We start from the raw sequence: 25455 nt of genomic DNA on the forward strand, positions 1-25455 counted from the left end.
CACTTGGGGAATGGCCAAGGGGAGGAATGGTGAAGTGAAGGGGAAGGTGGGACTTGCTAAAGGCCACAGGGAGTTTGGAGATGTGCTGGGAGGTTGCCTGCTGTGGGACAGGGCTCAACCTGCACACCCAGCAGGTTGAAACTCCCAGCTTTGGCCCTTGTCTCCTCACAGGGTCAGTGCTCACGGTGAACTCTGAACTAGGATTCTACACAGCAGCACTGACACACCTTTATTTTACACAAATAAACTCAGGAGCACGTGTTGCCTGGCTTTGCCCAGGAGTCCTGTGAGGCCAGTGGCACAGCTGTAAGCATCTCTTCTTTCCTGGGCCACCAGAGGTTTCCTTCTCTTCATGCCACTTCATTTCCTGCTCATAACTACAGTTTTCCAACACCTTTTCTTTCTTTTCCAACAGCCTTTGCCTCTGGACATGAACTGCTTTGTCTGGCTTGTCCATTCATTGAGATGTCCTGGAGATGTTTCTTGAAGCTCCATTTCTTTTCTGTTTACACAGGGCAGCTGATCACCTCCCCCTGCCTGGTTTTGGAAAGAGGAAACAAAGAGGATGTTGGAGGTTGGCTACAGCTTGGGCTTCTTCTGGGACTTCCCATGCTCACAAGTGGCTTGGGAGGTCCCTGACACCGTAGGATCATCTCTGCCAGGTCATGTCACAACATGTCAGACATCCATACAGCAAATACCTTGATGTGGGGCAACTTCAGGCACTGATTAGGGTCAGCAAGGAGAAATGGGCACGTAGAGGACACAGGTACCTGCTCTGGTTTGGGATTGCTCCTACTTCCCACTGGCTACTTCTCAAAAGGAGGGCAGACACAGTGCTGGAGGCATCTACAACTGCTTTCTGAAGCCAACACTGTCTCTTAATGCTTGTGCCCTGGGGTAAAGTGTTGGCTGGGAAGAGGTTCCCTTATTACCTGGATTTAACACACTGGGAGAGGCTTCACCAACAAATGTGGGCACTGACCATGCAACATGGGCCAACTGGTTTACCTTGACTACCCTTAGAGTCAAGGAGCAAAGATGGGATCCCCCAGGAATGATGCTAACCCTTGCAGCAGAGGGAGAAGGCACTTGGCTTGGGCTGGCTGCACTAGGACAGCAAATCCTTCCTTCCTGATCAGTCAACACACATTCCTTCTCCCCAGAGAGCTGAGGGCATCCTGGCTTGTATCAAAAATAGTGTGGCCAGTAGGTCCAGGGATGTGCCCCTGGGCTGGGCACAGGGGAGGCTGCAGCTGGAGTGCTGGGTCCAGTTCTGGGCTCCTCAGCACCAGAAGGACATGGGGGTCCTGGAGCGAGTGCAGAGAAGGGCAACCAGGCTGGGGAAGGGGCTGGAGGGCAAATCCTGTGAGGAGCAGCTGAGGGAGCTGGGGGTGCTGAGCCTGGAGAAGAGGAGGCTGAGGGGAGCCCTTCTCCCCACCTGCCCTGCCCTGCCAGGAGGGTGCAGAGAGGTGGGCGATGGTCTCTGCAGCCAGGGGCCAGGAGCTGGGCCAAGGGGCAATGGGCTGAAGCTGCCCCAGGGCAGGGTCAGCTCAGCTGGGAGGGCAAAGTTCTTCCCTGGCAGAGTTGTGGGGCTGTGGCACAGGCTGCCCAGGGAGGGGGCTGAGTCCCCAGCCCTGGGGGTGTTGAACAGAGGGGAGATGAGGTGCTCAGGGAGCTGGTTTAGCACAGGACAGGGACAGTTGGACTTGATGACCTTAAAGGGCTTTTCCAGCCTTGTGATTCTGTGATAACAGCCCCTGCAAAGGTTTTGATTTTATCTGTAGCAGGTGCCAACCTAAAACCCAACCAACAAAGTAGAGACCAGCTGAAAATTCTGGAATGAACCTGAACTCCCTGCCTTTAATTACTTTCTCTTTTTCAAAATGCCTTTGAATTCAGAGCAGATGAGCCTCACCAGAGCTTTTTAAATGTATTGTGGACAACTAATGCATTTGTTTCTCCTGCTGCCCAGAGGGACTTTCTCCATGCAGAGAAAAGGCTGAGAGAGGAGCATCTTTCTAGGAAGGCTGGTTTCAGTCACTGCTTGCACACTGCTTGGCAGCAGTGGTGTTTGCATTACTGTCAGGGCCAGCAGGAGACCATTTCCCTTGTGGTGAGCTACCATGTGCCTGGTGAGAAGGAAGAGCCATGCAGGCTGACCCCCTGAATCCTAGATCAGGCATCAGGAGCCCAGATGGGCTTCCAGGAGTGAGTTTTGCCCTCTGGATGATGTGTGGCCCCTATGCAGGGGTATCTGGGACTGTTCATGGTCTAGATCAGAGCACCTTCAGGTTCTGCCTGGAGTCCTCAGTGGCTGGAGAAGCCAGAAAGGTGTTTGCATGTCCAGGGTTCAGAGGGCACCAGCCTGCAAACCTCATCCCTCAGAAGGTACAAGGTGACTGAGCTTAAGGCATGCAAGATACCAGCACACAGTGCCAGTATGAACGTGGATGCTCCTCATCACCTACAGGTCTACCCACATCCCATCAGTGGATTTGGGCTCAGGGAGGAGATGTCCAGGAGCTCCTAGGAAGGGCTGGGGGGTGACCAAAGTGAACTGGGAGTGGGAAGGGAGCGAGACATTGCAAACTAGGGGCACCCTTCCAAGTCCTTGCTTGGTCCTGATGGGGCATCATGAGGCATTGGAGGTGGGCAGGTTGTGGATGGGTTTTCCTGCTTGGATTTCCCCCTTGGTCAGAGGAAGAGGAGGGTTGGAAGGCTCAGGGGGTGTCTCACCTGCTGAGGTTTTGCATCGCCGCTCACATTGCCACTTGGTGTCGAAGCGGTTGCTGTTCCCTTGGCATCCCCCAAAGAGGAAGGGCCGGCAGCTGTTTGCCTCTGGGTGGTAATACCAGAGCAGGGTGTAGTGCTGGCAGGAGCCCTCATCCATGGGCTGCAGGCAAGGGGCTGCAGGGAAACACCCCCCCCCAACCACTCATGTGTTGGACCCAGGAGGAAAAAGGACACACTTTGCCACCCTTACCCCTCCACACCCCAGGCAAATGTGTGGGGCTGCTCCAGGGACTCCCACTGCCTTACAGTCAGCATCTTAGAACAAAGCAATGGGGCTGTCAGAGCAGAGAGTGGGCATCCAGCAGCAGATTTCTACTGTGGGATGAGCACAAAGGATCCTTGTTGCTCCAAGGCACCATCTGCCATGGTGTTTCCTGCCCATCATGGTGGTCTCTGACCTTTGCAAGGGGGCAATTAACCCTTGAGACCTGTGTGGGGAGATGGTCTTTGCATTAGGGGTGTTACCTGGGGGACTCTCACTGTACATTTTACCGGTGAGTCTGGACCACATGTGGTCAGTGAACACCCTCCAGCTTGTCCCCCACCAACTCAACACCCTGGGGCCAAAGCTGGAACAGGCTGCCCAGAGAGCAGTCCCAAATACCCCTGCATAGGGGCTGCCCAGAGAGGGGGTGGATTCCCCATCCCTGGAGGTGTTCAAGGCCAGGTTGGATGGAGCCCTGGGCAGCCTTGTGTAGCTCCAGGCCTGGAGGTTGGTGTCCCTGCCTGTGGCAGGGGGGTTGGAGCTCTGGGACCCTTGGGGTCCCTTCCAACCCAGATCATTCTATGATTCTATGATAAAGCAGCTGCTTTAAGCCAAAGTCCAACCTCTAGACTTGAGCCTACACTTGCTGGCACATCCCCCCCATCCCCCCCCCAGGATCTCAATGCCCAAAAGCACTTCCCACCTGGGGAAGTGCCTTCCCTAAATGTCACTTAATTCAGTGCATTTCACCTCGTAATTGACCGTGAGCTTCTCGGCGCTTGTGCTGAGAGAGACCTGTTATCTGCCGTGCCTGGGGAGCTGCTGGGGAAGCAAATGGAAATCACACAGAACGAGGGCAGGCAAACAAATTAGCCACCATTTAAATAGAGATGCTTGGAGCCTTACATGGCTTTCCGCTGGCTAACAAGTCCTCCTCATAAATGTCACAGAGCAATTGGCCAGGGGAGGGAGAAACCAGCGGCAATAAAACCCTTAATGGTGTTAAACAACTCAGTCAGAAAGGTTGAGGTGTTAGTCAGAGGAAAAAAAAAAAAAAAATGGAAGTATTTGTGGTTGTTTGCAGGAGATAAATGTCAGGGCCAGAGTTTTGTAAATCTGGGAGCTGTGAGAAAGCCAGGAGTGATTGTGATCTGGTGGTAATAACCCTCCGAGTGCAGAATCCTGCACTCAGCCCTTAGCTGAGGGATTTATGAGCCCTCCTGCCTCAGACCTGGGCTTTAATGGGATTGTTGGCTGGCGACGTCTGCAGCTGGGATTCAATAATGCCCCACGTCCATCTGAAACCACCCAGACCTTCCCCCCCCTCCCCCCAAAATGCTGCCTTGATATAAAGTGAGTTTAAACCCAGATGGATGATGCCTTCGATGTACGACACAAGATATCCAGGAGGGTGCTTGGGGGATGATGGTTTGGTCTGTTTGGGGTTTGGGGAATTTGTTTGGCCCTTAGCAGATTATATGGGGGGGTAAAAAATAGAGGTTAATCAGTGATGGGTTTAGCTAAAAACTCTTCCCAAAGCTCAGGGAACTGGCCATAGAATCACAGAATCCTAAGGGTTGGAAGGGACCTCCAGAGATCATCAGGTCCAAACCCCTGCCAAAGCAGGGTCCCTAGGACAGGTCACACAGGTCGGTGTCCAGATGGGGCTGGAATCTCTCCAGAGAAGGAGACTCCACACCCCCTGGGCAGCCTGTCCCAGGGCTCCCTCACCCTCACTGGGAAGAAGTTCTTCCCCACATTGGGGGGAACTCCAACTTGAGCCCATCGCCCCTTGTCCTGTCTCCTCAGACCATTGAAATGGGGCTGGCTGATTCCCCCTGCATTCCCTGCTTAAGATAATTATAGACTTTAATTAGGTCCTCCCTTCGTCTTCTCTTCTCAAGGCTGAACAGCCCCAGCTCCCTCAGCCTTTCCTCCCAGGGGAGATGCTCCAGGCCTTTCATCATCTCTGTCCCTCCTCTGGACTCTCTCCAGGAGATCCCTGGCTTTTTTATCCCAGGGAGCCCAGAACTGGACACAACACTCCAGGTGGGGCCTGACCAGGGCAGAGTAGAGGGGGAGGATCCCCCCTTTGACCTGCTGGCTACACTCCTCCAGATGCACCCCAGGATCCCAAAGGATCCATGAAAGGTCAACAAGTGTAGGTCGACAGCTTGTCTAGTCCATGACTTGTTTAGGGGTGTAAAAGTAGTAACATTGGGGTGTCTTGCTCAGTATGAAAGTGCAAGGTGATTTATTTATTTTATAAAATCATTTTTACAGTAGAAGGACTGGTTGGCCAACCTGTGTGCTCACTGGCCAACTGGTGAGCTGACTGGTAAGCTTTTGTGCTGATTGGCCACTCAGCTGCTGCATGGCCAGTCTGCAGAAAGCTGTGCCCAATAGATGCTGGAGGACCAGAGTTTGTGCAGGACAGTTTTAGGGGCACAAGGTGTTGCATTTTAGATGGTTCCCTTCTGCTGAGATGCATCTGGCCTTGTGACTACCTTTTCCTCTGAGGCTGTGTTAATGGCATCTCCATCCATGCTACCCAACCCTCCTCTTCCTGGTGACAAAATCTGAGCAGCCACATCTTATTTTCTGACTTGCTGAGTTGCATGACATGAGCCTGAACCTTCCCTTTGAGTCCTGCCCTGTCTTAGGGCTTTGAGCACCAAGTGTAGAAAGCCCTCCACAAACAAGTCCATATTCCTCCCACCAGCCCTTCTGCATCATGTTTTCACGCTCTGTCTCCTATAAATCAAGATTCAAAGCCCAGCCCTGATGAAGAGGTCAGAGGGCCCATGGGGGGCTGTGATGTGATGGACCTGGAGAAGCTCATATAGTTCCTTTTGGGTGAAGGTAATTTCTGGGTTGCAGCTAAAATTTAGGGTAGAGAACCCTAAAAACCTAGAAACCCCTCAAGCCAGTCATGTCAAAAGTTGTTTGTTGCCTCCATCAGCATCCCAGGGGAAGAGCAGTCCCACAGGGCCCAGAAAACCCACCCATGAGCAACTATCCTGTGGGGACAGAAAGAGGATGTCCAACTGGTAGCTCTTCTGTACCAAGAATCACAAGAATCACAAGGTTGGAAGAGACCTTTGAAGATCATTGATTCCAACCATTCCCATCCTGAGCTAAACCAGATCCCTGAGCACCTCATCTCCCCTTTTTTTGAACACATCCAGGGCTGGTGACTCAACCCCCTCCCTGGGCAGCCTGTGCCACAGCCCCACAACTCTGCCAGGGAAGAACTTTGCCCTCCCAGCTGAGCTGACCCTGCCCTGGGGCAGCTTGAGCCCATTGCCCCTCGGCCCAGCTCCTGTCCCCTGGCTGCAGAGACCATCGCCCACCTCTCTGCACCCTCCTGGCAGGGCAGGGCAGGTGGGGAGAAGGGCTCCCCTCAGCCTCCTCTTCTCCAGGCTCAACACCCCCAGCTCCCTCAGTTGCTCCTCAGAGGATTTGCCCTCCAGCCCCTTCCCCAGCCTGGTTGCCCTTCTCTGCACTCGCTCCAGGACCCCCATGTCCTTCTGGTGCTGATGAGCCCAGAACTGGACCCAGCACTCCAGCTGCAGCCTCCCCAGTGCCCAGTCCAAGGGCACAATCCCCTCCCCAGCCCTCCTGGCCACGCTGGCTCTGACACAAGCCAAGATGCCCTTGGCCTTCCTGGCCCCCTGGGCACACTGCTGGCTCCTGCTCAGGCTGAGCTCACCCAACACCCCCAGGTCCTTCTCTTCCTGACAGCTCTCCAGCCAACCTCCCCCAAGTCTTGACCTCATAAGCTTGACCAGTCTTGGATCATGCTCTTGCCCTGTCCATTTGCCTGGTGTAGAGGTAGATGTGGTGTGAGGAGATGCCACAGACCCACTGGTGTTCATGTACAGGCTGGTCTGTATAGCATTTCTCCCAACCTTGGCCCTTCTCTCTCCCCCTCTCTCTTGGGCAACACAAAGGGACAGAAATAGAGCTGGTTGTTTTCTGTCATCAGTTGTTTCACCCATTTAAAGGGTTCATGAGGCCCTGGGCAGAAATAGTCTGTAATAACTTGAGTGTTTGGTCTCTGAGATGTAATTTCTGGCTTGTAGGAAGGTTTACTACAGGTTGCAATAGGCACAGTGGGGAGGGGGGACAACAAATCCAGCCTGAAAACAGCTGCCTCCTTCCAGCCTTTCAAAATGCATCCTTGTGGAGGTGGTGACCATCACTGAGGCCACATGTTTGACTTCTTTTTTTATCACCCACCATCCCTTCCAGGGGAATCAGGTCACTTTTGTCTCTGAGACACACCAACCTTTGTCATCACAGGGGTCATCACAGGATGGGAGGCCTCATTGGAAATCCCATCACTGCCTTATTTCTGCCCAGTCCCAGGGAGAAGAATTTATCACTTGGGTTCATGGGGTGCTCCAGAAGATGCTGGCTGCCATGGTTGGAAGGACAGGTAGCATGCAGCCATGCAGCTGCACTTACCTGCAAGAGGTGAAGGTGGCTCCATGAAGGGCTTCACCAAAGCCACCAATGTGGTGATGCTCAGAGTTTTGTTCAGCATTTCTTCCTGGCTTTCACCACCCCTTTTGGTGTGTTCTGGAGGCTGAAAATACCCTTGGATCTGCCTGTTGTTTTCAGCTGTCTCCAGACCTGTGGATTTAATCGCTGGCTCAGTGAAGATGAACTCTGGTGCCATGGTTTGCAAGCCACCACACCTCAATACATGGTTGTAGCTCAACAGAATTACTCCCACTCCCTCCCTTCTCCTCCTCTCCTCTCCTCTCCTCTCCTCTCCTCTCCTCTCCTCTCCTCTCCTCTCCTCTCCTCTCCTCTCCTCTCCTCTCCTCTCCTCTCCTCTCCTCTCCTCTCCTCTCCTCTCCTCTCCTCTCCTCTCCTCTCCTCTCCTCTCCTCTCCTCTCCTCTCCTCTCCTCTCCTCTCCTCTCCTCTCCTCTCCTCTCCTCTCCTCTCCTCTCCTCTCCTCTCCTCTCCTCTCCTCTCCTCTCCTCTCCTCTCCTCTCCTCTCCTCTCCTCCCCTCTCCCCTCTCCCCTCTCCCCTCTCCCCTCTCCCCTCTCCCCTCTCCCCTTCCCCCTTCCCCCTTCCCCCTTCCCCCTTCCCCCTTTCCCCTTTCCAGGTCTAACAATGGCCTTGAAATTTTCAGGTTAGATGAGATGTCCCAGGGTGACTGAGGCATCAAAGCTGACTTGACAGATACAATACAGACCCACAAGCCACCCCTGTCCATAGGGATGACCCAACAGGATATGTAATCTGGCTTCTATATGGGCAACTAGATCAACACCCAGGGGTGAGGATCAGATCCAGAGCTGGAAACCTCCTTCTAGGTGCCTTCAAGTGAACTGTGTGTCTTCAAAAACCTATTGTGTCCAGCTGAGACCCAGAGCCTGGTTCAGAATCTCCCACAGACAAACTAGACCCTCAATATTTCCCTCACAGGTAGACAAAGACATGGAGGAACCATCCTGAAGCACAGAGGATGAGCTCCTGACTGATCTTGGGGAGGGGGGGGTTTCTACATTGGAGTTGGCAGCTTGGCCCTCCAGACTCCTTATGGATTAGGTGTCCACAATGGAAGCTTAAATGATGACCAGACAAAAGCAGTGTAGGCACATCACTGGCTCTTATCATGTTGGTGGTTTGGGATGGTGTCTCTGCTTCATGGGCAGGGACTTGTGCTCCTGTGGGTGCAGTTTTTGCAGCTGGGTGTCAGGAATAGCTTTGATCCCCTCTTGTGGTGCAGGGTGGAAGCAGAAGACCCCCATTTTCTGAGAATCCTCTCAAGAAATACTCCACCACCTGCCCAGACCCAGGGTCAAAAAGCAGTTGGTGACCCTCTTTTGCACTGAATCACTGAAAAAAAACCCACTTATTCTTACTAATATCTTTTCACTTGCAGTTTCAGGCTGTTTTGAGGCAAGGAGAGCATCCTTTACTGCAGGATGTCACAAGCATTTCTATGACAATATGGGTAATGGGTGATGGTTTTAAACTAGAAAGGGGAGATTTAGGTTGGATATTAGGGAAAAATTCTTCCATAGGAGGGTGGTAGATCACTGGAACAGGTTGTCCAGAGACATAGTGGAGGCTCCATCCCTGGAGATATTCAAGGTCAGGCTTGATGGGGCTCTGAGCAAACTGATCTAGTGATGCTGTCTCTGCTCACTGCAGGGGTTTTGACCTTTAAAGATGACCTAGACCCCTTCCAACCTTACACATTCTATAATTCTATAGTATCAGCCTTACCTCTTTCCATGAGCATCCTTCCCAACTCACCTCCACAATCTGCCAACATAAGACAGACATAAGACAACATAAGACAGGGCAGAGTTTGTTTGCTCCTCCTTTTTTTCCTCAATAAATAAGATTTTTCAATAAAATCTTTATTTTTAGAGGTAGCACATGCTTTCATGGTTTATTTTTCATCCTTTCTCCCTTCACCCTTTCTTCAAAGCATTGAAATGCCACCTAACATCTCTAGGCACAAATGAGAGGGAGTCCAGCCTAATGGCTGAAGCATCTTTGCAAGTGACAAAGGACTCAAACTCTCCTTGGCCAAAGGCACACCCCAGGGAGTGGGGCAGCTCTCTGCTCATCCTCAGGTAGCTGGACTTGTGCAGGGCAAGGAAATCAAGACCCTAAAAGCCTGACACCTGAAGGGAGCAGAGAAACAGGAGGGGAATCAACTTTTTAAAAGGGCAGAGACTGGCAGGACAAGGGGGCTGGAGTGAAGCTGGAGGAGGGAAGGGGGAGAGGAGATATCAGGGGGAAGTTTTTTACAGAAAGAGTGGTGAGGGGCTGGAAGGGGCTGCCCAGAGAGGGGGTGGATGCCCCATCCCTGGGGGTGTTCAAGGCCAGGTTGGCTGGGACCCTGGGCAACCTTGTGTAGCTCCAGGCCTGGAGGTTGGTGTCCCTGCCTGTGTCAGGGGGGTTGGAGCTCTGTGATCCTTGGGGTCCCTTCCAACCCAGACCAGGCTGGGATTCTATGTTGGGATTCTGGGGTAAAACCCTGTCCAAATTCTGCATGTTGCATTTACTGTTGTGGTGCTGCTTGTCAGTTATTCACTTCCACAGAGGAGAGGTCTGCATGTCAAGAAGTGCCACAAAGTAGACAGGAATTAAAAAGGTTGTTATGAGGTAAAATGGAGCTCCAGATCTCCCTCCCATGACCTGGTGCCTTTTGCTAATCAGCAGGGAAATGGAGATGACTGGGGAGGAAAGCTTTTCTGACCAAATCACAGGGGAAGAAATGAGAAGGGAGAGGGTTTAAAGGGGAAAAAATTAAGAGTTTGAGTAGGAGGTCAGGACTACAGCAGAGACCTCATGGCCCAGAAGCCCTCACTTGGCTCCAAGACGCATCTCTGCTTGCTGTTAATGGGGTGATATTTGCTCTGTGGAGCCAGCATGTGCTGGCACTCAAATTGCTTCAATTTAGTTGCTGGCAGGTGTCAGAGCAGCAGCCCTGAGCTCAACTTACCGCATCTGCCTCTCATTTCACTCCTGATCACCTCCTTCACCTCTTCCTCCTGTGCCATGGTGGGGGGAAACAGAGGTTAGTGGGGATTTTCTACCCTGGCATCATCTCCCTCTGATCTGTGCCCATCCTGACTCTGAGGTGACCACAAGTGAAACAATATCAGCTTGGGTATGGCTGACATGTCAGAGACGTGTGTCTGGTGTCACAAGGCCCTTGGTCCAAGGTTTTGTGGGTCATCAGGGAACTGGTTCCCTTTGCAAATTCATGGTCATAACCATGGTCAGCTCCTCCTGCCTAGAGAAGCTGAGATCCTCAGCCCAGGACCATGGCACACCTCAAATCCACGTTGACCTTCCAGTGAGCCTCCACACCCCTGTGGCATTATCTCTCAAGGTATGGTCCAGTGGATGTGCCTCACCTCTGAGAAGCTTCATCAAGCCACCTGCATCCCTGCAAAGAGGCTGCTCAAATCACTGCATGGCTGACCCATGGAGGGGGGCTGTAGCTCTGGATTTAGATGAGATGGAACTGGTTCTTTTCCTCTTATCTTTTTACCAGCAAATGATGTTCCTCACAGAATGAGACATCTGGTCTCATGGATTTTGAGTTTATTCCTGACCTGTGGGCTGGCCAACTGTTATTGTTTCAGTTGATCATCTTCCATGTGTTACAGTTGGTATCTTACTGCACTTCACGTGGTCACTACCTCTTATCCCTTGTAGGGATGGCAAATTTGGGGCACTTACTATGCAGAAAGATGGGCTTTTCAGCAGCCCACACATAGGCACCCATGCCTATAATTCTGCCTGGCCTCCAGACACTAGAAAGATGAAAGTACCACATTGCTTTGGTCATAACATCCCCTGGCAGTGCTACAGGCTGGGGGCAGGGTGGCTGGAGAGCTGCCCAGAGGAAAAGGACCTGGGTGTGTTGGTTGACACTTTCCTGAACATGAGCCAGCAGTGTGCCTGGGTGGCCAAGAAGGCCAAAGGCATCCTGGCTTGGATCAGGAGTAGTGTAGCCAGCAGGACCAGGGAGGTGATCATCTCCCTGTACTCAGCTCTGGTGAGGCTGCACCTAGAGTGCTGGGTCCAGTTCTGGGCTCCTCACCATCAGAAGGACATCAGAGGCCCTGGAGTGTGTCCAGAGAAGGGCAACCAGGCTGGGGAAGGGGCTGGGACACAAGTCTTACAAGGGGAGACTGAGGGAACTGGACTGTTCAGCCTGGAGAAGAGGAGGCTGAGGGGAGACCTTATTTCTCTCTCCAGCTCCCTGGAAGGAGGTTGTGGGGAGCTGGGGCTCAGCCTCTGCTCACAGATACCCAGTGACAGGACAAGAGGGAATGGCTGCCAGTTGCACCAGGGGAGGTTCAGGTTAGAAATGAGGAGAAATTTCTTCTCCAAAAGGGCAGTTGGGCATTGGAAGGGGCTGCCCAGGGAGGTGGTGGAGTCACTGTCCCTCAGGGTGTCCAAGGAAAGGCTGGATGAGCTACTCAGGGACATGGTTGAGTAATCTAGGTGGTAGGGGGACAGTTGGACCAGATGATCTTGGAGGTGTTTTCCACCCTCAATGATTCTGTGATTCTGTATTATTCAAGTGGTACAAACCACATGTGCTCAGGCAACAGGATGGAGACCTAGTGTTAGGGAAGCTGCAACAGGAATTTTGCCCTGACCCATGTGGGTCAACTACTCCTTCATCTACAAAATATAAATATATATAGATATATATTGATAGAAACCCAGAGAAGCAGCTTTTGCAGGAATGTCAGCTCCCTAATCACTTGGGAAACAGGGCTCCAGCTCTTTCTTTCTATTTGACCAGCCCTGTGACATTGGCACTGATCCCATCTGCCAGCAGGAGTTTGAAGAATCATGGGGAGTATGAGAGAGGGGAAATGTGGGCTCTGGATCATTGTTTGGGTTTGGGATTGTAGACCCCTTCTCCCACCCCAGCCTGTGCATGTCTGATGTCTCTGGATAATGGCCAACACTCTCATTTCCTGGATATTCTCTGAATGAGTCTGTTTCTCAGCATTTCCCTCCTCCCCTACACCTCTTAGGGACAGTTTGCTCTATTTTCTCTATTCAGACCAGTGTAATAGGATGTGATCTTGGGCTAAAGTACTCACAGAAAGACCAGGATCTCCCTTTTCTCCTTTCTGGCCAGCTGGACCATTTTCACCCTGTTAAAAACACTTAAATCATTACAAATACTCAGTAGATTGACCATTAAATGCTCCAAGAATAAGTGCACCTTAGAGAGGAAAGGATGCACTAGGAAGGGAGATGTTTTCCCATAATTCTAAGGACATTTGTGAGTAGGTCACTGAGCAGGAAGGAACAGACTCATCCAGGTGCAAGAACAAAAGTGTGCTTCAGAGAACTGGGTGTGAGCTCACAGATATTTTTTGGGAACCCTGTGCTCTACCTGAACAGCAAAGATGTTACAAGCTACAGTTTAAGTCAGGTTTATTTGCAGTTTGTAAGGGACCACAAAGGCTGAGGTGGGTGTGTGGAGTGGATTTGGCTTCCAGAGAACATCTGAGGACCAGAAGAAGCAGCAGATTGCCACTGGGATTGCAATCCCAGCACTGCAGAGATGAAACACAAGATGCTGCTGAGGTTTCCCAGCCCAACTTTCTGCTTCCTAGGAGAAAATACCTTGAAAACTTTTCTGCCCAGAACTGGTGAAAACTGGATTTTTTTTTTTATTAAAAATACTGAAAAATATTAAAGGAAAATGAGCACAGGAAGAATGATCAAAATTTCAGCTGTGATGGTCATTTTGCTCCCTTACAGGGGCTGGAGCACAAGGGAGAAATAGCATTACCCTCCACCGACCACCTCCTGATGCAAAAAAACCCTGAGTCAGCATTGGCAGGACCTGCACTGTGTAGGGACCCATCCTGGACATGGGTTGCAGGTTGGGATGACCCCTGTGTACTGGAGTAGTGCACTGAACACTGTTTTACTCCCAATTTGCCATACCAAGCACAGCTGGGGATGTGCTGGACCAAAATATGGTGTTTTCCCAAACAAGTCTTACATGAAACAGCCCATGGGGCTCAAGAGACTCAAGAGAGCCAAGAAATGCAACCCAGACCATCCAGGGTTCATCCAGCCCCAGTGCAGATTCCTGTGCTGCTGCAGAGGGGGAGGAAACTGGGAGGTGAGGCTGGTTCAGCCCATACTGACCATTCCTCCTTTTTGCCCATCCATGCCTGGGGGTCCCCTGAGGCAGAGCTGAGATCTTCCTCTTTTCCCTCGTGGACCCTGAAGAGGAAGAGGAGAGCTCAGTTAGCAGTCAACAAGTACCCTCCAGAGATGTCCCACGCCATCGTTTGGGGGTTTTCCCCTAAAGCCCAATCTGGGCATCACTAGGAGGAGATACTCTGGATTACAGGTCTCCCTGACAAAGCATAGAATCAAAGAATATCCCCAACTGGCAGGGACCCCTAAGGCCCATCCAGTCCCACTCCTGGCTCCACACAGCCCCAGCCCAGTCAGAGGTGGCACTGAGGGCATCGGCCAGGCGCTTCTTGCCCTCAGCCCAGCTCGGGGCTGGGACCCCTTCCCTGGGGAGCCTGTGCCAGTGCCCGACCCCCCTCTCAGCACAGAACCTCTTCCTAACAGCCAACCTGACCCTCCCCTGGGGCAGCTTCACGCCGGCCCCTCGGGTTCCAGCCCTGGGCCCCAGAGAGAGGAGAGAGATCGGCGCTGCCCCTGCGCTCCCCTGGGCAGGAAGCCACAGACCCCAGGAGGTCTCCCCTCAGCCTCCTCTTCTCCAGGCTGGACAACCCCAGGGCCTTCAGCCTCTGCTGGGGAGACTTCCCCTCCAGCCCCTTCCCCATCCTGGCTGCCTCCTCTGGACACTCTGCAAGAGTTTGCTGTCCCTCTTGTCCTGTGACACCCAAACCTGCCCCCAGGACTCGAGCTGAGGCCGCCCCAGCACAGGGCAGAGCAGGACAATCCCCTCCCTGGACCAGTTGGCATTGTCATGCTGGATGCACCCCAGGACAGGGTTGGCAGGGCCTTGTCCCCTCTGCCTTGGGCAACCACAAGAAGCCTCCTATGGTCCCTCCCTGCACAAATGATGGATATTGTGGGGGTAGAAAGCAGTTTCCTCTCTCTGACACTATCTGTCCCAGCACTAATTTAAGAACCAGAGTCTCAGCAGGAGGAGAAGGGCTTGCAGACAGAGATAATACCCTCCCACATCAGAAATGAGGGTGTCTTCACTGCTGCAGTTCATACCCAGGGACTTTCTCTTTTAATTTAGGGAAAAGACAAGTAGCAGTGTGGGTGTAGAAAGTGGCATCTCACAGTCTCTCTTTAATCAGCATACAAACTTAAGCCATTCATTATCTCATACACAGCTTTCTGAGCCCACAGTGCTTGTCAGAGCCAACATAAAAACTTCCAGCTTTTTTAAACATACATGAGGGCCCCTCGTGCTTTTGGGTCCTTCCTCCCTTCCCTGATTCTTTTGATACATTTTTCATTGCAATGTACAGCCTGGGGAGGGAAGGAAAGGAGAATACTGTTGCTGCTATGGTCTGAAGCTGGATCTGGTCTGTTCTTCATTGTTCTGGAAGGTTTTGTCTATACCTGTACCCCTTTAGGGGAAGGCTTGGGGGAAGTCCTTCCTACAATGAGCCTGTCAGTGGTGAAGCACTGGGTGGGTTTCAGTTGTAGCTGTAGGCTCCTGAATAGTGTGGGAGACCCAGAACATCCTCTGTGCCTTTGCACTGTGGACCAGATCGTTCTTGGTCAAGCTTTTATTTCATGATGTGTCAGGACACAATAGAGATGTTCCATCTGACCATCAGTGCAACAAGGACCTCGCTGCACCATCTTCCCCAGGACTTAACACTCAGTGTTGGGTGGGGGTTTTTTGCAGCTCTAAAGAGCATATTTCTTCACAGAATCACAGAATCACAAGGTTGGAAAAGACCTTTGAGATCATCAAGTCCAACCATTCCCATCCTGTGCTGCCCCAGCTCCCTGAGCACCTCATCTCCCCTCTGTTCAACACCCCCAGGGCTGGGGACTCAGCCCCCTCCCTGGGCAGCCTGTGCCACAGCCCCACAACTCTGCCAGGGAAGAACTTTGCCCTCCCAGCTGAGCTGACCCTGCCCTGGGGCAGCTTGAGCCCATTGCCCCTTGGCCCAGCTCCTGGCCCCTGGCTGCAGAGACCATCGCCCACCTCTCTGCACCCTCCTGGCAGGGCAGGGCAGGTGGGGAGAAGGGCTCCCCTCAGCCTCCTCTTCTCCAGGCTCAGCACCCCCAGCTCCCTCAGCTGCTCCTCAGAGGATTTGCCCTCCAGCCCCTTCCCCAGCCTGGTTGCCCTTCTCTGCACTCGCTCCAGGACCCCCATGTCCTTCTGGTGCTGAGGAGCCCAGAACTGGACCCAGCACTCCAGCTGCAGCCTCCCCAGTGCCCAGCACAGGGGCACAATCCCCTCCCCAGACCTGGGGAGTGTATCTATGTATATATAAATATATATACTATATATGTGTGTATACACACACACATACACACAAGCAGATTAAATCCATACACACACAAGAATACATCACCCAAGGGTGAAGCACAGCACACCAGGTACTTGCCAGACCCATGGGCTGGCAGGAGTTAAAACATGCCCATCCCCAAGGCAGCAACATGGGCAACAGTTCCTCTTTCAAGTAGTTACCCAACTTCAGCTTTTCTTTTGTTCTTGGTCCTTCCATGTCAATTTATGTACTCTCTTGTCCAGGCCTGAACCTCAGCCAGTCCCACCAGCACGACTTGAGTAAGGTATTTTCATTCCCAGTCCTCTTTCCTTAATGGATGCTGTCTAAGGGCGGGTGATTAACGTTAATCTCTAGTACCCTCCCTTTGCATTGTGTTGGCAGCAGCAAGGCGCTCCTCATTACCATAGAATCTGGGGGCAGCATGTTCCTGCTCATAAACAGTATTAGCAAGTCTCATTTCCAAGTCTTTTATTGTTACATTTCAAAAGGTGCCCAGCATGTCTTGCATGCAAAGACACTTATTAAGTGTGGCCCACAAATGGGGTCTGAAAGCCACCAGCTCCTTCCGAAACCTTGGCATCCTGCTCCCCAGGTAATTAGTAACAGGAGGGGTGCACTTGATGCCCTGATAAATTGAAATTATCAGCCTTCCTCTCTTTTTTTTTTTCACTCAGGGGTCACAGCTTACTCTGCAGATAGGAAAAGAAGAGAGGAAAGGGGAAAAAAAATAAGAGAAGATGTCTGGTGATAAATACACTGAGAGATGAAGTCGACCAAGATCCCATAGAAAGGCAGCAGGCTTGGCAGCCACCAGCTTATAGAAGGGGGTTGTGTGTGTATGTGGTGACATGTGACACATCTGGGGTGTAGTATGTCACATGAGGGTGTGAGGTGCTACCATTTAGGGGGCAGCTGGGGAAGGGACTTGTAGCAGATCTCCCCTAGAAAGGTAAATCTGTGATGTCTAGAGCAGGATGGTATCTCCTCCTGCCCACAGAGGAGCATGGCTGTGAACGACTCCTTACTACAGCTGCCCCAGCATAATGCTTTCTAGAGAGTGGAGGGGGCATGGTGGTGTTTGCCCCTGTGGGGGGTCCAGGCCTGGTTGCAAGGGAGTGAGAAGAGAGGATTTTTCTTTACTGACACATGATATGACTGATCTGGTAAAGAGAAAACTGCACCTCCTGGAAACCAGCTTGTTAGAGTTTATAATTCATGCCCTCCTCAGCAGGTTTAGGGCATGCTATGGGCTCTTTGCTGCTCACCTGTGGCCCTGGTTCACCCTGTGGCCCTTGAGGTCCATCTGGTCCAGCAACTCCAGTCTTCCCAGGCCATCCCATTTGTCCTTTGAAGCCTCCCAAGCCAGGAACTCCCTTGGCCCCCTGAGAATCACCAACAGAGAAGTTCAGACCTTTGATCAATCACAGGTGGGTTTAGAGATGGGCCAGTCAAACTAAAACACATTACTAAAATACTTCCATGGCATTGGCTATAAAGGGAAATCATTTACATTCTATGTTCTCTGCTGTTGTGCCTCTAACTGAACATCACTAGGATGGTAGAGGTCACTTTAGCTTTGCTCTCCATCCTTTACTTGTCCAGAGGGCACCTCACTGCTTGGTGACAAGGACACCCCTCCTCTCTGGGAAGATGCCCAATAATTTCTAGTGGTCAACTCTCCCTGCAGATGTAAGTGAAGCCCTTTGGTCTGCACACCCAGGGAAAAAAATACAGCTGAGAAGGAGAAAGGGGGTTACCAAGAGCTGACCTAGAGATTTCATACTCATCTGCACCATTGAGTTTTCTCCTGGAGCTGCTGTGAATAGAAAAATCTCCCATTTAAACACAGCAGAAGGAAAAATCTCCAGTAAGACCAACAGCAAACTTTCAGCAGTGGCCAAAACCTGATGTTTGTGGGAGAGGAGATTAGGAGAGGAAAGCAGTGGTATTCCCCCAGAAATAAACTCCCAGCTTCCAACCATTCTCAGCTTAGACACTTAGTGGGGGTTGCTGACAAGAGGAAGACTCTTAGTCCTCCTACAGAGTGGTGGGGAGTGTCCAAGGTGGGGAGCTGACAGAAGAGCCCACTTCAGGGGTTTGGATGGCTTTTTCTCACACTAAACAGGCACCTTCCTGGTGTTTTGTGCATTGGCAGAGGATGAATTTAAGGAGACCTCCCTGTCCTGCCCTTTCAAACTGCAGTTTCAGCCTTAATGCTCCAGACAGTTGACATTTCCCACTGGAAAGGGTACTTGTGATGTAGAAAGTGTATAATTCTGTTAACTCAGCCTGATAGATGTGGGATTTATTCTTTTATAAATGACAGCTTGATGCAGTCTGGTGAGTACTAACCTTTTCTCCTTTCTCCCCAGGAAACCCCAAGGCACCATTGTCCCCTGATGCTCCTTGTTCACCCTGGAAGGAGCCAAGATAAAGTTATGGCCAATGTGGACCTTGGCAAGGTTGTGATTTGCTGAATGAACCAACCCTTCTTCAGAGGACAGCATCATTTTCTGAGTGTGACCCATCAGGGTCTCTTAGCCCATTGGTGGTATTCCAGGAGACTGAAAGAAATTTCATTTAGAAGATCCCTTTCATGATGCAATAGTGCCTGTAGAGCATCAGGGCTGAGGTGGATGAACCTGGATGAGTCTTGCAGAGGCAAATGAATAGGTCCCCACCCTAGATCACAGAATCACAAGGTTGGAAAAGACCTTTTAAAGATCATGAAATCCAACCCTTCCTGTCCTGTGCTAAACCAATGGGTGTCCAAGTGTCTTCACCCAGATGTAATCATAGAATCATAGAATGTCATGGGCTGGAAGGGACCCCAAGGATCACAGAGCTCCAACCCCCTTGCCACAGGCAGGGACACCAACCTCCAGGCCTGGAGCTACACAAGGTTGCCCAGGGCCCCAGCCAACCTGGCCTTGAACACCCCCACGGATGGGGCACCCACCCCCTCTCTGGGCAGCCTGTTCCAGCCCCTCACCACTCTCTCTGTAAAAAAAGTCCCCCCCAATATCCAATTTAAACCTTCCTTCCTTTAGCTTTAACCCATAAATACCCAGATGTCCAAGTGTCTTCACCCAGATGTATTCTAGTTTACAGATTCAGGTTCAGATTAACCCCCTTTGTGTCCTTTAGAAGAAAGGATGCTGTTCCAGAGGTGGATTTGCAGCATCTGCAAAGCTTTTAGGAAATAACCTACTTATAGGCAGGTATCTAATTTAGATATTAACCTTTGGTCCATATGGTCCATCTGATCCTGGGATTCCTGGTTTTCCAGGACTGCCAATTTCTCCCTGTGGATGGAAAAGCAGTTCATGGGCTGGAAGAGCACACAACCCTTAAAACACTGGGAAACCTGAGTTTTCAAATGCCAAGGTAAGTGCTGGTAACAGAAAGCCTAAATATAGGCAAAGCTCAGTATAAATTCTAGACTGCCCTGGCTCCAAGCCCACCTACCTGAAAGTAGGTGGAAAATTCACTGAGCAAGTACTTCATTTACCCAACAGGCCAAGGCTGATGAAGGAAAATATTAATAACAACAACAATAACAATATATCCCATTGGCTCAGCTTTCAACAGCTCCCTGACTTCTTATCAAGCTTTTCAAAACCCTCCATAAAAAGACCATTAAGGGTCATTATCCCTGTTTATAGAGGAAGGGCCAGTGGTGCTGACAGTCAGAGTGACGTGCCTAGCAGTAATTGCAAATTGAGTCCAGGCAGTTGCTAAGTGGCAGACCAGGAGGGTATTTGGGCAGGGTCTGGATTTCTTCCCTCCCCCCAGATTATCAAAAAGTTCCCTGAAAGCCTTGAAAGCTCCTCACATGAGGCTCCCTGCTCAGCATGGCCATGTCCCCCCGTGCTGCAGCCTGCAGCCACATGCCACCAAGGGGGACTTGTAGCTAGAGTTAGGGTGGCTTCTTCATGCATCCTGGGGATGAGTGGGAAAACACTGCTGGAAATGGAGCAGGTAGAGTGGGACAGAAAGCCAGGCTTAGCTCACCTTGATGCCTTCAGCTCCAGGAGCACCAATGCGCCCTGGAAGCCCTCGTAAGCCCTGAGGATAAAGCAGATCACAGGTGGTGATGTTAAATCCAGGTGAGAGCAGGAGGGAGGAACTCTGCACGTACACAGGGCTCTCCCCTTCCTTACAGCTTCCTTCCCCAACAGCCTGGAGCCTGAGCTCTCTTCTCTGCTTGTCCCAACCTCTATTTCACAGAACCATGCAGTGGTTGAGATTGGAAGGGAGCTCTGGAGGTCATCTTGCTCAACTCCTCTGCTCAAGCAGGGTCACCTAAAGCTGGTTGACCAGGACCATGTCCAGACAGCTTTTAGATAGCTCCAAGGATGGAGATTTCATAGGATCTTGCTCATCATCTACCTTTGCTCCTTCCTTCCCCAACAGCCTGGAGCCTGAGCTCTCTTCTCTGCTTGTCCCAGCCTTTATTTCACAGAACCACGCAGTGATTGAGATTGGAAGGGAGCTCTGGAGGTACTCCTCTGCTCAAGCAGGGTCACCTAAAGTTGGTTTATCAGGACCATGTCCAGACAGCTTTTGGATAGCTCCAAGGATGGAGATTTCACAGGATCTTGCCCATCTCCTACCTTCGCTCCTTTCTGTCCAAGGTCACCAGTGGTCCCAGGATCACCTTTCCCTCCCTATATATAAAACCAACAAAACCAAAACAGACAAACACATCATGCATAGCCTGAAAGGTCAAGAATTGCATCAACTTGTGTTTACATTAGCATTTAACCTCCAGGGGCTCCTTGAAAATTTGCAGATCGTGGTCAACTTGCTGCTAGAGATACAGCCAGTTCTGGGGTGGGACAGGGAATGATGGGTGACTGAGACAGAGCTTCTAGAAAAATGGGACAAAATGCTTTGATGAGTCACCACAGGGCCTGTAGCTTATGCTGGGCAGTGGTTGGAAAATGACAGATCCTTGAGGAACTGTGTGTTGGAATGAATCTTTCTGAGGTTTGGGAGCTAATGGAGTGGCAACAGTCAGGAGGACATACACTGTGGTGATGTTTGAGGGTCTCCCTCAGCTCTTGTGTTGGCCATTGCCCCTGGAAACTGAGTGTGCTGTTCCAAGTCTGGCTCCTTTGGGCACTACCTGAACAATCTAGAGGATGTTAATTGATTACATTGAGGTCTTCCTTTCCTACTCCTCCCAAAATCTTCTACTGTTGTGGGGTCTATTTTCTCTTGTGGAGAAAACAGCTTGTTTCTAGAAAGTAAAGTGATCAGGTACTTAGGGATGTGGTTTAACATAGGATGGGAACACAGAATCACAAGGTTGGAAGAGACCTTTGAAGATCATTGAGTCCAACCATTCCCATCCTAAGCTAAACCAGATCCCTGAGCACCTCATCAACCCTTTTTTTGAACACATCCAGGGAAGGTGACTCAACCCCCTCCCTGGGCAGCCTGTTCCAGCCCCTGACAACTCTTTCAGTAAAAAATTTTTTTCTAATATCCAATCTGACCCTGCCCTGGGGCAGCTTGAGCCCATTGCCCCTTGGCCCAGCTCCTGGTCCCTGGCTGGAGACACCATCGCCCACCTCTCTGCACCCTCCTGGCAGGGCAGGGGAGGTGGGGAGAAGGGCTCCCCTCAGCCTCCTCTTCTCCAGGCTCAACACCCCCAGCTCCCTCAGCTGCTCCTCAGAGGATTTGCCCTCCAGCCCCTTCCCCAGCCTGGTTGCCCTTCTCTGCACTCGCTCCAGGACCCCCATGTCCTTCTGGTGCTGAGGAGCCCAGAACTGGACCCAGCACTCCAGCTGCAGCCTCCCCAGTGCCCAGTCCCTTCCCCAGCCTGGTTGCCCTTCTCTGCACTTCCTCAAGGACCTCAATGTCCTTTTTATGGTGGGGAGCCCAGAACTGCACACTGTACTCAAGGTGCAGCCTCCCCAGTGCCCAGTCCAGGGGCACAATTACCTCCCTGGACCTCCTGGCCACACTGTGTCTGACACAAGCCAGGATGCCATTGGCCTTCCTGGCCACCCAGGCACACTGCTGGCTCATATTCATCCTGCAGTCACCCAACACCCCCAGGTCCTTCTCTTCCTGACAGCTCTCCAGCCAACCTCCCCCAGGTCTGTAGTGCTGCCTGGGGTTGTTATGTCAACACACACAGAATCACACAGAATCACAAGGTTGGAAAAGACCTTTGAAGATCATCAAGTCCAACCAATCCCATCCTAAGCAAAACCAGATCCCTAAGTAGGACTTGATGATCTTAAAGATCTTTTCCAACCCTGTAGTTCTGTGATTCTGTAGTTAAGACATGTTCCCACTGAGCATCACTTTGGAGACACATTTTCAGTAATAAGGGGCTGAAGTCCCCTGCATGTGCAGGATCTTATGTGGGGGTAAAGAAGGCAGCCTGTAGTGACAGAGAACCAGTTTATCCCAGAAAAATGAAGTCCCTCAGGGCTTTAGCAAATGACTCATTGCTTTGTTCCCTGCTCTCTCCATCAGGCAGGTCAGCATCAAAGAGAACTGCACTTGGTACATGTAGAAACTTGGCTTTGGTGAGGAATAAAGGGAAATTTATGTGAATAAAGGAAAATTTATGTGAATAAAGGAAAATTCAGGCTGAAAAACGTGGGAAAACGTGGAAGTGTTTTGCTGTAACATGGACAGGTTCTCTGCTGACATCCAGAGAATGGCTCCTCCTAAAAATCAGGGGAAGATGTGCATTAGAGTCTTCTCCAGGAGGTTTAGGGAGCAATTTCATCTCCCTTTTGGAAAGACTTACTGTCAGTCAACCTGACTCCAGTAGTGAAGCATGTATTGCATGGGAGGAGAAATGGACTCAGGGTTGAGAAAGGCACAGAGCCTCTTTATAGCAAATGAACCATGTCCTTCCCTCTACTCACCGCCTTCCCCTTCTGCCCCTGAAGACCTCTGTCACCTTTGGCTCCCTTGTTTCCATTCTTCCCATTGAAACCTGCTGCACCCTGATGGAAAGAGGAGAAAAATCAATTTCTGGGGCAGCTCTTGGAGGGAGATGTCTGAAGACAGGCAGCAGGATGGAAATTTAATAGTAAAGAGACCAGGATGCATGTTCCTCCAGACATAGAATCATAGAATGGTTCATCCTAGCTGCTGGGACTGCAGCTTCAGACCCAATCAGTTGAGGAAAGCAGCATTGGGTAGTGACATTTGGTTTGGTGAATGAGCAGATCCAGGGACTGCTCAGAGCTGCAATTCAGAGGAGATCCTCCATCTGGGGAGTTGGGAGCCAAAAAGAGAGGTCCTTATCCAGCCCAGACTTGTGAGCAATGCTGGACAATACCTGAAAGGTATTAGTTGGGCTGGTTTAGCCTGGACAAGGCTGGTGGACCTTATAGCCCCTTCCAGTACCTGAAAGGTGCCTGTAGGAAGCTGGGGAAGAACTGTTCCTGAGGGCATGGAGTAATAGGATGAGGGGTGATGGTTTAAACTGGAAAAGGGGAGATTTAGGTTGGGGATTAGGGAAATGTTCTTCATTCTGAAAGTGGTAGATCACTGGCCCAGGGTGCCCAGAGAGGTGGTGGAGGCCCCATCCCTGGAGACATCCAAGGTCAGGGTGGATGGGGCTCTGAGCACCCTGCTCTAGTGAAGATGTCCCTGCTCACTGCAGGGTGGGACTAGATGGCCTTGGAAGGCCCCTTCCAACCTTACACATTCCATGATTCTATGGCAGAGGTGCTTCTCCAAGAAGACACCTTTCTGCCACACTTTGGAATGTCTCAGCTCATGGAGCCACTTTGCAGCTCAGTGGAGACATAGGAACCACCTCCAGCACTGGGGCCTCTTTGCTTGGGGTCTCTCCCACTGTTCCAGCAGCAAACTTAAACCTACTGGAAAGGCCCTTTCTTTTTTTGTTTGTTTCTTTAGCTTTTTTTGGGTTGTGTTTCCCTTTTTCTTCCCAAGGCTGCCACAGTCTACTCATCTCTTTTGGCCAATTTTGACAGCAGTTTTCAGAACCTGGCTGGGAGATGAAATTGGATTTATCCCCACTTGAGACTTTGACTGCACAGGGCTCAGCTCACTCAAGAGAAGAGTGAATTGGCTGTTTAAGCAGATCAGAAGGGCGAACAAGTGGCATTCTCTCCTTGGAATTAATTTGCAGTAGCTTGTTGAAAGAAAACACATTTATTAGAAAAAAATAAACCATCAGCTACCAGATTTCTGTGCCAAGCAGCATCATCACTCCTCCAATTACTCCTCCTCTCAGTGATGGACAAACATTTCAAACACAATCACTGTGATAAGCAAACATCCCAGAGACACATGGATGGGACAGAGGTGTCCCTACAAGGACAAACCCTTTACCTTTGCATTCTGAGATGAAAAAAACTCAGTTACCCCTCTGGGAAACAGGTTGTTTCTCCAAACACCTCCCCAAGCCTCAACACATTTTATATTTCAGAGTAAGGTGAATATTTGAGAGCCAACCAGGTACTTCATGATTCTTGCTGGTCATGTCTGGATCAGGTAAAGTCCACGTTCCTCAAGCACTGCCTGTGCTAACAGGTGCAAACATCTCATGCATCTCTTTGTTTACTCACACAATCGATATGAAGTTCCACCTGAGGCAGTAAATGGAGCATAAAACCCCCTTGCTAACTAGAGCTGCTCTGTTTGCTAGAGCAGATTGCATGCTTGGAGGCTAATAAACCTTTTGGTTTGATGGTTCAATCTCACAAGCCCAGGATACCTTCAAGTGCCTGGCGTTTTTGAGATAGCTTTGGATGGGCTACAGCTCCATCTGGCCAGGGATGTACACACCTGTATCCAAGGGGATGGGCTACAAAGGTTATTCTTGAGCCTGCCTGATCCTGAAAGAACCTGACAGTAGAGTTTTCCCCAATTAGCTATAACATTTCTTCTAGTTGTCCCTAGTGTCTCCTGTGTCAAGGAGAGACCTTTCCTTCCCCAACTGCCTGTGTCCAACTCTCATCTCTTCTGTCTGCCTTAGATCACGTAATGCTTCTTGCCTGTTCTTGACCTGAAAGGAGCCCGTGTTAAGAGAGCCAATGGGATCCTGGGGGGCATCAGGAGGAGTGTGGGCAGCAGGTGACAGGAGGGGATCCTCCCCCTCTGCTCTGCCCTGGTCAGGCCCCACTGGAGTGTTGTGTCCAGTTCTGGGCTCCCTGGGATAAAAAAGCCAGGGATCTCCTGGAGAGAGTCCAGAGGAGGGACAGAGATGCTGAAAGGCCTGGAGCATCTCCCCTGTGAGGAAAGGCTGAGGGAGTTGGGGCTGTTCAGCCTGGAGAAAAGAAGACTAAGGGGGGGCCTTATTAATGTTTATAAATATCTTAAGTGTGGGATGCAGGGGGAAATGACCAGCCCCTTTTCAGTGTCTGTGGAGACAGGACAAGGGGCGATGGGCTCAAGTTGGAGCACAGGGAGTTCCACACCAACATGTGTAAGAACTTTTTCCCGGTGA

The 25455-nt window shown here is 51.0% G+C and overlaps 1 protein-coding gene across 1 annotated transcript in view; it reads right to left on the reverse strand.

The window, feature by feature from the left end:
- Positions 1-304: 304 nt before the first annotated feature.
- The window catches only part of LOC311204962 (uncharacterized protein), a gene marked incomplete at its 5' end in the record, with an annotated part of 119553 nt that continues 94402 nt past the window's right edge, over positions 305-25455 (reverse strand). Inside the window, 14 exons of the mRNA XM_084279228.1 lie at positions 305-537; positions 2740-2910; positions 3752-3823; positions 7472-7639; positions 9283-9291; positions 10484-10532; positions 12615-12668; positions 13681-13758; positions 17267-17383; positions 18354-18416; positions 19244-19306; positions 20016-20069; positions 20618-20671; positions 22898-22978. Of these exons, the coding sequence (XP_084135354.1) occupies positions 524-537; positions 2740-2910; positions 3752-3823; positions 7472-7639; positions 9283-9291; positions 10484-10532; positions 12615-12668; positions 13681-13758; positions 17267-17383; positions 18354-18416; positions 19244-19306; positions 20016-20069; positions 20618-20671; positions 22898-22978 (1047 nt within the window). The 3' untranslated portion in view covers positions 305-523. The remainder of the gene's footprint in view (positions 538-2739; positions 2911-3751; positions 3824-7471; positions 7640-9282; positions 9292-10483; positions 10533-12614; positions 12669-13680; positions 13759-17266; positions 17384-18353; positions 18417-19243; positions 19307-20015; positions 20070-20617; positions 20672-22897; positions 22979-25455) is intronic.

This window comes from Gallinula chloropus (genome assembly GCF_964237585.1).
Source record: "Gallinula chloropus genome assembly, chromosome: 1".
NCBI lineage: Eukaryota > Metazoa > Chordata > Aves > Gruiformes > Rallidae > Gallinula > Gallinula chloropus.